The 13558-nt window shown below is 41.9% G+C and overlaps 1 protein-coding gene across 1 annotated transcript in view; it reads left to right on the top strand.

The window, feature by feature from the left end:
* The window catches only part of LOC135509231 (furin-like), a 222699-nt gene that overhangs the window by 171473 nt on the left and 37668 nt on the right, over nt 1–13558 (top strand). The window contains exons 8-9 of the mRNA XM_064929720.1: nt 5100–5272; nt 9595–9807. Of these exons, the coding sequence (XP_064785792.1) occupies nt 5100–5272; nt 9595–9807 (386 nt within the window). The remainder of the gene's footprint in view (nt 1–5099; nt 5273–9594; nt 9808–13558) is intronic.

Below are 13558 nucleotides of genomic sequence, written 5' to 3'. Positions count from 1 at the left end.
ATCCGTCACTTCTGAATATTTACCAACTTTTGTCTCTAATCTTTCGTCGAAGACAAGTACTCTAATCAGTCTAATGGATTCTTTCAAGCCACTTTCTGGCCCTTACCAACTTGTGTCCCTAAGCACTGTCAAAGACAAGCAGCCAGCCAACAAGACTCAGTGGAGCCCTGAGGGCAGTCCCTTCCACAGATTGTAGCCATAACTCTCCTACTCCTCCTAGTCTTCATTAGCATGCATCTCCTGCTCTAACAGCTCATTGGCTCCTGCTCCACACATATTCCTCTGACAATCTGCCCATGTCCCAGGGTTACACAATTGTTAATAAACAACACAGTTTGCTGTGTGCCTCGTTCCCCATCGGGTGTGTCTCCACACACCCACACACATACACACTCATCCCACACACACACACGGCTCACAGCTCCCATTACTGTTCTGAGGCGGCCCACATCAAAGCTGCAGACAGGCCAGTTCAGGTATTATGATAAAAGATGGGCCGGTTTGTTTCTCTCAAGGTCACAGACGCTGTTGGAGGCACCATTAACTCTCCAACACTCATTCGTTAGAAGGAATGTTGTGTTGTTTTTGTGTTTTTTTGTGAGTTGTCTGTCTGTTGTCTTACCTGGTGGTTTCTTGGAGGAGAAGGTCTTGACTCTTGTTTTAATGGCCAAAGTGTGTGTGTGTGTGTGTGTGTGTGTGTGTGTGTGTGTGTGTGTGTGTGTGTGTGTGTGTGTGTGTGTGTGTGTGTGTGTGTGTGTGTGTGTGTGTGTGTGTGTGTGTGTGTGTGTGTGTGTGTGTGTGCGCGTGTGTGTGTGTGTCTGAGAGAACGATTGCTCATCACATCTGGCAGTGTGACAGGCTCATAAGCCCTTTGTCTCCCCAGTCAGACTGTGTTTGTCAGTATGACAGCCAGACACACAAGGCTTTGTTTCCCAACTGCATCATGTTTATAACACCGAGGGAGTGAATGTTATTTACAATAAGGGTTACATGGAGAAAATCTGATCTCTCTGAAACGAAAATGGATGGCCCTCCTTTCAGCAAAATATGTTTAGCTAAACCCTCCCTGAACACTTGAAAACAAACAAGTGACCCTCCCCTATACCCAAAATAATAATTAAAACAAAATGGATAGCAGTTTACCCTCACTTTTTGGACAGACCAGAGCCTTAGATATGCAGTTTTAGAAACTGTTCTTTGTCCTGTCAGCATTACATGGCAATGCAGGAATGTTTATAGCACACAGGGCTGTGGGCCAAAAGGTTGTGGATTCACAGACAACCGTGGACAAGAGTCGGGGTGGAAAGATCTCCTATATAGTAAAAGCATTAAATTAATCTATCATCGTCTTTGCAGGTCCGATGAAAAAATAGCCTTTATAAAAATGTCATGCAATTCTACGTAACTTTGCATATTAGTGGAATCTTTTTTTTATATCACACAAATTACCAAAATGATATGCTAAGAATAGACAGCGAGATAGGAGAATGTGTTTATCTCATATTTCTCCAATGCCAAATCCGTGTGTCTTGTTTGCAACAAAACTGTCCCTGTTTGCAAATAATTCAATCTTAGACGTCATTAGGAATCTGAGCATGGTACTGTCAAAAGTTAGGCTTACCTTTCCACCCATGACAGAGGAGGCCTACCTTTCCACCCATGACAGAGTAGGCCTACCTTTCCACCCATGACAGAGTAGGTCTACCTTTCCACCCATGACAGAGTAGGCCTACCTTTCCACCCATGACAGAGTAGGTCTACCTTTCCACCCATGACAGAGTAGGTCTACCTTTCCACCCATGACAGAGTAGGCCTACCTTTCCACCCATGACAGAGTAGGTCTACCTTTCCACCCATGACAGAGTAGGCCTACCTTTCCACCCATGACAGAATAGGTCTACCTTTCCACCCATGACAGAGTAGGTCTACCTTTCCACCCATGACAGAGTAGGTCTACCTTTCCACCAGAGTAGGTCTACCTTTCCACCCATGACAGAGTAGGCCTACCTTTCCACCCATGACAGAGTAGGTCTACCTTTCCACCCATGACAGAGTAGGTCTACCTTTCCACCCATGACAGAGTAGGTTTACCAACACAGAAACATTTAAGCTTTAACTGCTGGCTACTCTTCTTCTGTGGCTTCACCCAATGAGAGAAAGTCACAAGTGATTCCCTAAAGCTGTCTGGGTTTAAACATCTTCTATTTTTGCAGAAAGTGAATAGCTTAATCAATTGATAGTGACAGAATTAGATTACTTTCCAAGCAAATTCAGCCTCTGAATGTCAAAGAAACGAAACAATGATATACCCATATGCATTGGAGTCATGTCTTTCCTGGGTATTTTGCAGCTTGTTTCTAGCATAAAGCATCGTGGACCAGCATTGTTATATATTACTTTATATAATCGGATTTGTTCAATTTTAAGAAGGACTTTCAACAAGCACAACACTTACACATATTACTAATGATTGGCTGAGAGAAATTGATGATTGATGATTGGCTGAAAGAAATTTTCTTCAAAATCTGAAGCTAACAAGGGGTAGGCCTGAGCTTTTTGCCATTTTCTTCAATAAAAGGTAGGCCTATGGCATACCCTCTCAAACCACCATCAATTTGAGTCCTGGCTTTAACTTAACAGCCCTTCACTGACACAGAGGTAGGCTTTTTAAAGAGTGCATGGTGGGTGGTTGAATTGACCGAAAAATCTATGTATATAGCAGCCTATGACCTAATTTTGTCTGTCAAACAGGTAGGCCTACCTCTTATTTCTTAAATAGGAAGAAATAGTCTCCACGACAAAGCCCTCTTGTTCTCAATGAAGTCTATCTAAAATGAAGATGGTTTAAATGAATTATGCCTACTCGCATTTGCCTACTTTCAGCACCATAAGCTGTCCATTTCCGATTGATTGTGTCGTGGCTGCTGCTTCAAGTTTCAGGACCACAATGTAAGTTACTCGAATCTGGCTAATTGTGAGGTCAATAACTGTGATAAATACATCATGTGCAAGAATTATATTATTTTTAATAAAAATCTATGATATGGTCCCCCCTTTTCTGCCATAACAGCCTCCACTCTTCTGGGAAGGCTTTCCACTAGATGTGGGGACTTCCATTCAGCCACAAGAGCATTATTGTGGTTGGGCACTGATGTTGGGCGATAAGGCCTGGCTTGCAGTCGGTGTTCCAATTCATTCCAAAGGTGTTCTATGGGGTTGAGGTCAAGAATATGTGCTCGCCAGTCAAGTTCTTCCACAAACCATTTCTGTATAGACATCACTTTGTGCACGGGACCTCACTTTGTGCACAGGGGCATTATGAAACAGGAAAGAGCCTTCTGCAAACTGTTGCCAAAAGGTTGGAAGCACAGAATTGTTAAGATTTCTCTTCAATGGAACTAAGGGGCCTAACACAAACTATGAAAAACAGCCCCAGACCATCATTCCTCCACCACCAAACTTTATGGTTGGCACTATGCATTGGGGCAGGTATCATTCTCCTGCTATCTGCCAAACCCAGATTTGTCCGTCGGACTGTCAGATGGTGAAGCGTGATTCATCACTCCAGAGAACGTGTTTCCACTGCTCCAGAGTCCAATGGCCGCGAGCTTTACACCACTCCAGCCGACGATTGGCAGGGATCTTAGGCTTGTGTGAGGCTGCTCGGTCATGGAAACCCATTTTATGAAGCTCCAGACGAACAGTTATTGTGCTGAATTTGCTTCCAGAGGTAGTTTGAAACCCGGTAGTGAGTGTTGAAACCAAGGACAGACGATTTTTATGCGCTATGTGCTTCCGCACTCGGTGGTCCTGTTCTGTGAGCTTGTGTGGCCTACCACTTCGTGGCTTGTAGAGATTGTTGCTCGTAGAGATTTCCACTTCACAAACAGCACTTACAGTTGACAGCTCTAGCAGGGCAGAAATTTGACCGAACTGACTTGTTGGAAAGGTGGCATCCTATGACGGTGACACGTTGAAAGTCACTGAGCTCTTCAGTAAATCCATTCTACTGCTGTTTGTCTATGGAGATTGCATGGCTGTGTGCTCAATTTTATACATGTGTCAGCAATGGGTGTGGCTGAAATAGCTGAATCCATTAATTTGAAGGGTGTCCACATACTTTTCTATATATAGTGTTTCAAAGTTTGCCTCCGGGTCCTCTTTCTCATCTAAATGCTCTCCTTCTCAAACTGAACAGAACATAGCCTATAGGCTAGTCTGTGCTTAAGATTTTGGAATAGGCCTAATCAAAAATAATTTTCGGGAAAAAACCTTTGACTCTCCTCCACAACTGCCACCGTAACCCGACACAGCACAGCAAAACATTTTTGATCAGCAAGAGCAGAGGAGGCTGGGGCTCAGGGTTGGCATATCCATTGCAGTGTGTAATGCAGCCTAGTTTTATTTACACCATCCCAGCAGCTATTTTAGAAATATGACTTTGCTCTGTGCTTCCCTGAGCATGCACTTCGTAGGCTATAGTCAAAAGGCTATGGATCGTTTTTTTAGAGACCACATTAAATAGCTTGTAGGCGCAATTGATATTGCGTGCCCAGCGGAGAATCAGAGATGAGGGGCGGAATCAGGCACACATCGATATATAGCCTAATAAACGACTAATTCTAAAACACTGATAAATATTGAAATTTCATCCATTACAAATTACATGACCCTCCCCTGGATTAGATTTAAAAATACTAAACTCTCTCCTTGACTGAAATTGAAAAATCATAACCCTCCCACTTTTTCCTCCAGGTAACCGTTCTGTACATTTTGATCTGTTCCCTGCTACTTCTCCTCTCATGCTGTCTCTCTCTGTCACCTTCACCTTTTTTTCCCTTTCTGCCTCACCCTGCCTGTATTATTTTGTTTATTTCCCCTCTGACTTCACCCCCCACTCTTTCTATCTCTCCTTGTGTGTGTGTGTGTGCATGTGCGTGTGTGTGTGTGTGTGTGTGTGTGTGTGTGTGTGTGTGTGTGTGTGTGTGTGTGTGTGTGTGTGTGTGTGTGTGTGTGTGTGTGTGTGTGTGTGTGTGTGTGTGTGTGTGTGTGCGCGTGTGCGTGCGTGTGTGCACTTGTATGCATGTGTGTGTGTTCAGGTGTGCGTATGCTGGACGGGGAGGTGACAGACATGGTGGAGGCCCACTCCCTCAGTCTGAACTCACAGCACATCCACATCTACAGCGCCAGCTGGGGCCCAGAGGATGATGGGAAGACTGTAGACGGCCCCGCCAAGCTAGCCAAGGAGGCCTTCCTCCGAGGAGTCACTGAGGTCAGTCATTACTGGAGCAAACATGGTTCATGATACATACTTACCAGATGTTGTTTCAAAGAAAAACACATAGAAAGGATAGGATCAACTGTATTGTCCCAGAGTGGAAACTAGTCTTGGACTCACCGTACTGCTGTATCAAATTCTACGTTATACACACATACTCACAAATTATCTTAGAAGATGATTAGGTTTTCCATTATGATATCCAGTATAAATTATTTCTAAAGTAAAACTCTGACAAGTGATGAAACCGCCATACTTGATCTAGAGCGTGTTCTGGCCTGGAGCACCAGCAGGAATTACTGTCATGTCACGCCAGAACTGTAACTATTCACCACTGTCTTATTTGATGGGTTTACTGAGAGTATGTTATTGGCTTAGCAGAGAGCACGCTGTAGACCTGTACACCCAATACAATATCCATGCCATACCCATCATACACATCTCGTAGAACCACATACAATCCCCTCGCCTAGTTTCTTCCCCTGCCCTCTGAGTCCGAGCAGGCCCATTGGGTTTGATGGAGTGAGCCCCAGATGGATTGGACAAATCATCTGAGGTTAACGAGACCATTCCTCATGTGTCAGCATGGGACATTAACAGAAACCCATTAATACAATGGTGGAATGACAAATGGGAGAGAAGAAATAGGAGAGAAATTGCTGACGTAGGGTCAGATTTAGACAGGAGGGAAATAGAGCAGGGGTTCTCAAAGTTGGGTCCGTGGCCAGATATCAAAATATATATAACAAATCTTTAATGAATATTACTAACAACAACAGATTAAACCAATTTTGGCCAAGGGATCTGTGGAATAAGTTTAAAGGTTGTAAAATAATACAATGTAATATTATTATTCTACAATTTCTGTTCTTAACTCTGGGCAACATGGGTCTGAGATGCTCACAGGCATATTGGTATTCACTGTAGTCTACCAATTACAAATATTTCAACTCGATACTTCTTGTATTCCCCATTTTTTTATGCACTGTAATTTAAGCTTTAAAACTGCAATTTTTTAAAGTTGTAACATAAAAAAAAATCTCTCTGCCCCTTGACAAAATGTGTGGAATTGCAGGAAATTAGCTTAAAGACTTAAATGTTCCTTCCAGGACCTGAGACTTGGTTCGTCCGGCCATGCACTTGCCAAAGTTATAGTAGACCTCCTTGTATGCTATTTTTTATCTCACTCAAGCTGTGTTCTGATTATGAGGGGGTCCCTGATGAATTTGCTATCACAAAAAGGGTCCCCGGTCCCAAAAGGTTTGAGAAACCCTGGAATAGCGAATAGCCATCTTTGTAAAAATGTGGGAGAGGGAGTTTTAATGGAAGACATATGATTCATATAGTAAAATCTCATATCTAACACTAGTTTAATGGCAGGTTGATGCTTATTGTTATGAGTCTTAGATAGGCCAGCTGCAAAGCCATACTTTGCTATACTGTAAAAATTCATGAAAAAAGTGTACTTTTTGTTGCTAATTTGAAGTTATGGTTAGACATTAGGGTTAGCAGTGTGGTTAAGGTCAGGGTTAAGTTTAAAATCAGGTTTTGAATTCATGGTTGTACCAGCTAGTGACCACTCTGCAGAGCTGCCTCCAGTACAATTTGATGAAAAATGCTAACCTACAGGATTATAGAGCAATGGAAAGAAAATAAATGCCTGCAGCAAAACAGGACATTCCCGGAAAGATTAGGAATACCTGTTGATTTAGTCATTAAGAAAACAAGCAATGCATCAGTGGTGAGAATAAAATAGGGATTGTGAGGGCTGTTGGCCTTTTAAATGCCCATCCAGTGGTGAGCAGGAGAGTCCCACTAAATCATGCTGGGGCAAACCCTCCACAGAGGACAGGGATTAGGAAATAACATTCTCACAGCACTACTTTAAATCCATACAGACTGTGGCTAAGTTCCCTAAGCAGTGTTGTGTGTGCATGTGCTTGTGTGAGATATGATTTGTTTTGTTCATGTCGCTGGCACTCCCACGCCCACCTCCACTGCTTCTCATCTCAGTCTCAGCTGGAGTTGAGGCACAATGCAGTGTGAGGTAGAGTGTGTGCCTATTTAGCCCCTCTATCCCTCCCTTCATCTCGCTCTCTCCCCTGCTCTTTTATGCAACCTCTTTCAATCAATCCCTCTATTTCTTCATATCTGTCCAACTGTGCCACTCTGCTCATATCCTTTTCATTATTGAATGTTGTCTTTTTCCACCTCGTTTTCTCTCTCTCCCTAGCTCCTTTCTCTCTCCCTCTCCCTCCAAATGATATCTTCTCCTCAGTATATCCTCAGTATACCTCTTCTCATATTTGGTTATGAAAAGAAAAAAAGCTTCAAAGTATATCTTTATTGAGATATGCTTACCACCTGTTGTGATGGAAAGGCCCAATTAATCTGTTTCATTTAGTTGTAACTAATGGCATCTTTATGGAGATGAAAGATGGAGAGGAGGTGGATATAAGTGTATTCAGTAGATAATATTATACTGTATCATGAGGCCGCTCCTCCCAGTACAATGATGCCCTAATTTATCTGTCTAACAAATCACAGTCAACTAACTGTGTACAGTAAATAGCCTGCCATTGTTTATGAATTACAGTGCATTCGGAAAGTATTCAAACCCCTAGACCTTTTCCATATTTTATTACATTTCAGCCTTATTCTAAAATTGATTAAATTACACACAATGTCCGATAATGACAAATCAAACAGGTTTTTAGAAATGTTTGCAAATTTATTACAAAATAAAAAAACAGATTTACCTTAGGTAGAGGCAGGTAGTCTAGTGGTTAGAGCTTTGGATTAGTAACCGAAAGGTTGCAAGATCAAATCCCTGAGCTGACAAGGTAAAAAATCTGTCGTTCTGCCCCTGAACAAAGCAGTTCCTAGGCTGTCAGTTCCTAGGCTGTCATTGAAAATAAGAATTTGTTCTTAACTGACTCGCCTAGTAAAATAAATACAACTTACATATGTATTCACACGCAAAAACCAAGCCATGTGGTTGAAGGAATTGTCTGTAGAGCTCCGAGACAGGATTGTATCACGGCACAGGTCTGGGGATGGATACTAAAACATTTCTTCAGCATTGAAGGTACCCAAAAACACAGTGTCTTCCATCATGTTTGAAGTTTGGAACCACTAAGACTCTTCCTAGAGCTGGCTGCCCGGCCAAATTGAGCAAACGCGGGAGAAGGGCCATTGTCAGGGAGGTGACCAAGACCCCAATGGTCACTCTGACAGAGCTCCAGACTTCCACTGTGGAGATGGGAGTACCTTCCAGAAGGACAACCATCTCTGCAGCACTCCACCAATCAGTCCACTCCTCAGTGAAAGGCACATGACAAGCGTCACGTCTGAAGGAAACCTGACACCATCCCTGAGGTGAAGCATCGTGGTGGCAGCAGAGAGATCCTTGATGAAAACCTGTTCCAGAGCGCTCAGAACCTAAGACTGGGGGCGAAGGTTCACCTTCCAAAAGGACATCAACCCTAAGCACACAAGACAACGCAGGAGTGGTTCGGGACAAGTCTCTGAATGTCCTTGAGGCAGCCAGAGCCAGGACTTGAACCAGATCCAAAATCTCTGGAGAGACCTGAAAATAGCTGTGCAGCGAAGCTCCCCATCCAACCTGAAAGAGCTTGAGAGGGTCTGCAGAGAAGAATGGGAGAAACTCCCCAAATACAGGTGTGCCAAGTAGCGTCATACCCAAGAAGACTCGAGGCTGTAATCACTGCCAAAGGTACTTCAACAAAGTAAAGGGTCTGAATACTTATGTAAATGTAATATTTCAGTTTTACATTTTTTTTATACATTTGCAAAATAAAAATAAAACATTTTTTTGCTTTGTCGTTATGTAGTATTGTGTGTAGATTGATGGGGGGGACAATTTAATACATTTTAGATTGGTGCTGTAATGTAACAAAATGTAGAAAAAGTCAAGGGGTCTTAACACTTTCCGAATGCAGTGTATGCCAGCAGCAGTACAGTGTTTGTCAGTAGAAATACAATAACATACAGTATCATAGGGAGGGAAGGGATGTCAAGGCTTTTGCAGAATGGGGGAAACCATCCTTGTCTGGTGAAATATTTCGTACTATCAGTCTCTCAACTTGAAACAAATGCATCCACGCATGCACACACACACAAAAAAAACTCCATCTCTATCCATCTCTCCACATACACACACTGGAATGTGTGGGTGTGCTATCTATGCCTGTGTGTACTGTATGTTTGTTTAAATGTGTGTATGTGTGTTATCTGTTCTTGTGTGTGTTCTAGATGCCTGTGTGTTATCCTTACCTATATGTGTACATTTCCAGGGCCGAGGCAGGCTGGGCTCCATCTTTGTGTGGGCATCGGGGAATGGTGGTCGTGAGAAGGACAGCTGTAACTGTGACGGCTACACCAACAGCATCTACACACTATCCATTAGCAGCACCACCCAGTACGGCATGGTACCCTGGTACAGCGAGGCCTGCTCCTCCACCCTCGCCACCACCTTCAGCTCTGGGAACCCCAACGAGAAACAGATAGTGAGTAATAATAATAATACAAATAATAATAATAGTAATTTGGTGGGTGAGTACCACTGATACACACATACATACACACTTCCACCTTCACACCTACACTCGCCACATATTTTCAGCTCCGGAAACCCCAATGAGAAACAGATAGTGAGGCATCATTAGCAATCCCTCGAGGTCCAGGAGGATCTCTTCATCACACACAATAAAGCACAAAAGCACAACATAAAACAGTCTCCTAATAATTTGGAATAATGATCCACCCACACACCCACAGTAATGGCAACCTTAACCAGAAACTTTTAGCAAGTACCTCTGATACACAAACACATACACCCATACACACATGAGGAAACCTCATAGAAATAGATTGACACTGGCACACAAACACACTCATATCTACAGCAGAGTAAACCTCCACGTGAAAAAGACATTGATTCATACCAAACTAATGGCCTAAACTCACCGAAGGCGAGCATGTGTATTATTTATTTTGGAATGCATTGTTTTGAAGTATAATGACCCAACCGAAGCAGGGCGGGTCCGCTTTGATGCCTTGCTCAATTAGAGCGTGTCTCTATTTTTGCGTTTTATCGCTGCCACTGTAGTCACACAAAACAATAGAAATCATGTTATCATTCACTCTCTTTCGAGCTCATTTGAATTGGAAGAGGTAGTTAAGGGTTGAGGCTTTAGCATACATGCTAAATTAGACCAATTCATCCACCTATCAAATCTAATTTTATTGGTCACATACACATGTTTAGCAGATGTTATTGTGGGTGTAGCGAAATGCTTATAGAAACACAACATCACTATCAGCAAAGATGATTGGAGACTATCCTGCTAGCATACATTCACTGCTCTGCCTGTCCCATCCTTTCCACCCGCCTCTCTCTACTTGCTCCGCCCGCCCGCTTCTGGTCAGTTTTTAGCTTAACTTCATGCAACGAGCAATCCCGTATCCGGGATCCTATTTATAGCCTCAAGCTCATTAGCATAACGCAACGTTAACTATTCATGAAAATCGCAAATGAAATTAAATAAATATATTTGCTCTCAAGCTTAGACTTTTGTTAACAACACTGTCATCTCAGAGTTTCAAAATATGCTATTGAACTATAGCTAAACAAGCATTTGTATAAGAGTATTGATAGCTAGCATACAGTGCCTTGCGAAAGTATTCGGCCCCCTTGAACTTTGCGACCTTTTGCCACATTTCAGGCTTCAAACATAAAGATATAAAACTGTATTTTTTTGTGAAGAATTAACAACAAGTGGGATACAATCATGAAGTGGAACGACATTTATTGGATATTTCAAACTTTTTTAACAAATCAAAAACTGAAAAATTGGGCGTGCAAAATTATTCAGCCCCTTTACTTTCAGTGCAGCAAACTCTCTCCAGAAGTTCAGTGAGGATCTCTGAATGATCCAATGTTGACCTAAATGACTAATGATGATAAATACAATCCACCTGTGTGTAATCAAGTCTCCGTATAAATGCACCTGCACTGTGATAGTCTCAGTTAAAAGCGCAGAGAGCATCATGAAGAACAAGGAACACACCAGGCAGGTCCGAGATACTGTTGTGAAGAAGTTTAAAGCCGGATTTGGATACAAAAGGATTTCCCAAGCTTTAAACATCCCAAGGAGCACTGTGCAAGCGATAATATTGAAATGGAAGGAGTATCAGACCACTGCAAATCTACCAAGACCTGGCCGTCCTTCTAAACTTTCAGCTCATACAAGGAGAAGACTGATCAGAGATGCAGCCAAGAGGCCCATGATCACTCTGGATGAACTGCAGAGATCTACAGCTGAGGTGGGAGACTCTGTCCATAGGACAACAATCAGTCGTATATTGCACAAATCTGGCCTTTATGGAAGAGTGGCAAGAAGAAAGCCATTTCTTAAAGATATCCATAAAAAGTGTAATTTAAAGTTTGCCACAAGCCACCTGGGAGACACACCAAACATGTGGAAGAAGGTGCTCTGGTCAGATGAAACCAAAATTGAACTTTTTGGCAACAATGCAAAACGTTATGTTTGGCGTAAAAGCAACACAGCTCATCACCCTGAACACACCATACCCACTGTCAAACATGGTGGTGGCAGCATCATGGTTTGGGCCTGCTTTTCTTCAGCAGGGACAGGGAAGATGGTTAAATTTGATGGGAAGATGGATGGAGCCAAATACAGGACCATTCTGGAAGAAAACCTGATGGAGTCTGCAAAAGACCTGAGACTGGGACGGAGATTTGTCTTCCAACAAGACAATGATCCAAAACATAAAGCAAAATCTACAATGGAATGGTTCAAAAATAAACATATCCAGGTGTTAGAATGGCCAAGTCAAAGTCCAGACCTGAATCCAATCGAGAATCTGTGGAAAGAACTGAAAACTGCTGTTCACAAATGTTCTCCATCCAACCTCACTGAGCTCGAGCTGTTTTGCAAGGAGGAATGGGAAAAAACTTCAGTCTCTCGATGTGCAAAACTGATAGAGACATACCCCAAGCGACTTACAGCTGTAATCGCAGCAAAAGGTGGCGCTACAAAGTATTAACTTAAGTGGGCTGAATAATTTTGCACACCCATTTTTTCAGTTTTTGATTTGTTAAAATTTTTTGAAATATCCAATAAATGTTGTTCCACTTCATGATTGTGTCCCACTTGTTGTTGATTCTTCACAAAAAAATACAGTTTTATATCTTATATCTATATCTGAAATGTGGCAAAAGGTCGCAAAGTTCAAGGGGGCCGAATACTTTCGCAAGGCACTGTAATGCATTTTACATACATGATACTTTTATATATAGCAATCACATAACAATAATACATCACCGAACATCAGCTCTTTAATGCCACACTCAGCCCATCCCACCTATCACCATAGACCTCAGCTCTTTAATCCCACCCCTCAGCCACACTCAGCCCATCCCACCTATCACCATAGACCAACCTCCATTGGTTTCCGTGTGCCATATATTTTTCAATTGTGCTGTGATGTTTTACATACATTTTGAACCTTTCTAATCGTATAGTATCCACAAATTGTGAACTAAAGATGAAAACCTTTCCAACAAGTATTATTATATAAAATCACCCAACACTGCTATATGTAAAGTTAATTTTAAGTGGACGTTGTGATTTTTTAACTATTCCTGAACCTGTGACCAGAAACAAGCTACATAGGGGCAATACCAGAATAAATGATCTAGTGATTCTGTCTCTTCGCAGCAAAAATCTACAGAGATGAGATTGTTGTATGCCCCATATATATAGCATCCTGTTGGTGGCAAGAATGCTGTATAATAATTTAAATTGAAAAACACAAGTGTCGAATCAAGTGTTGCTTTTTTGTATCAGTTCATAAAACCATGTGCCATGGAATCGGTACGTCAAAAATCTCTTCCCATTTATTTTGCCACCTGTATGGTGCAGCTGTCAACATTTTTTGTCCTCAAATTAAACTGGTATATTTTTATATTTATGCCATTTATTTTCATACAATTTGTATCTACAATATATGGCAGACCAACAAGTTCCCTACTTCAACTTGCATCCTCCATTTTTGTGGTAATGCTGCAATCAATTGGTTCTAAGTCTGGATTGAGCAGACATTCCCATATATTTTCGATAGCTGCATATGTGACATAACGCCATCGTTTCTATTCATAATATTATTAATAAATATAATAAAATGTTCACACACAAAAATCCATAAAGAATGTTTTATTATTAATCAGTATAC

Source organism: Oncorhynchus masou, chromosome 22 (assembly GCF_036934945.1).
Source record: "Oncorhynchus masou masou isolate Uvic2021 chromosome 22, UVic_Omas_1.1, whole genome shotgun sequence".
Lineage (NCBI taxonomy): Eukaryota > Metazoa > Chordata > Actinopteri > Salmoniformes > Salmonidae > Oncorhynchus > Oncorhynchus masou.
The sequence above is the reverse complement of the archived record's forward strand: the minus strand, read 5'-3'. Positions and strand labels throughout refer to the sequence as shown.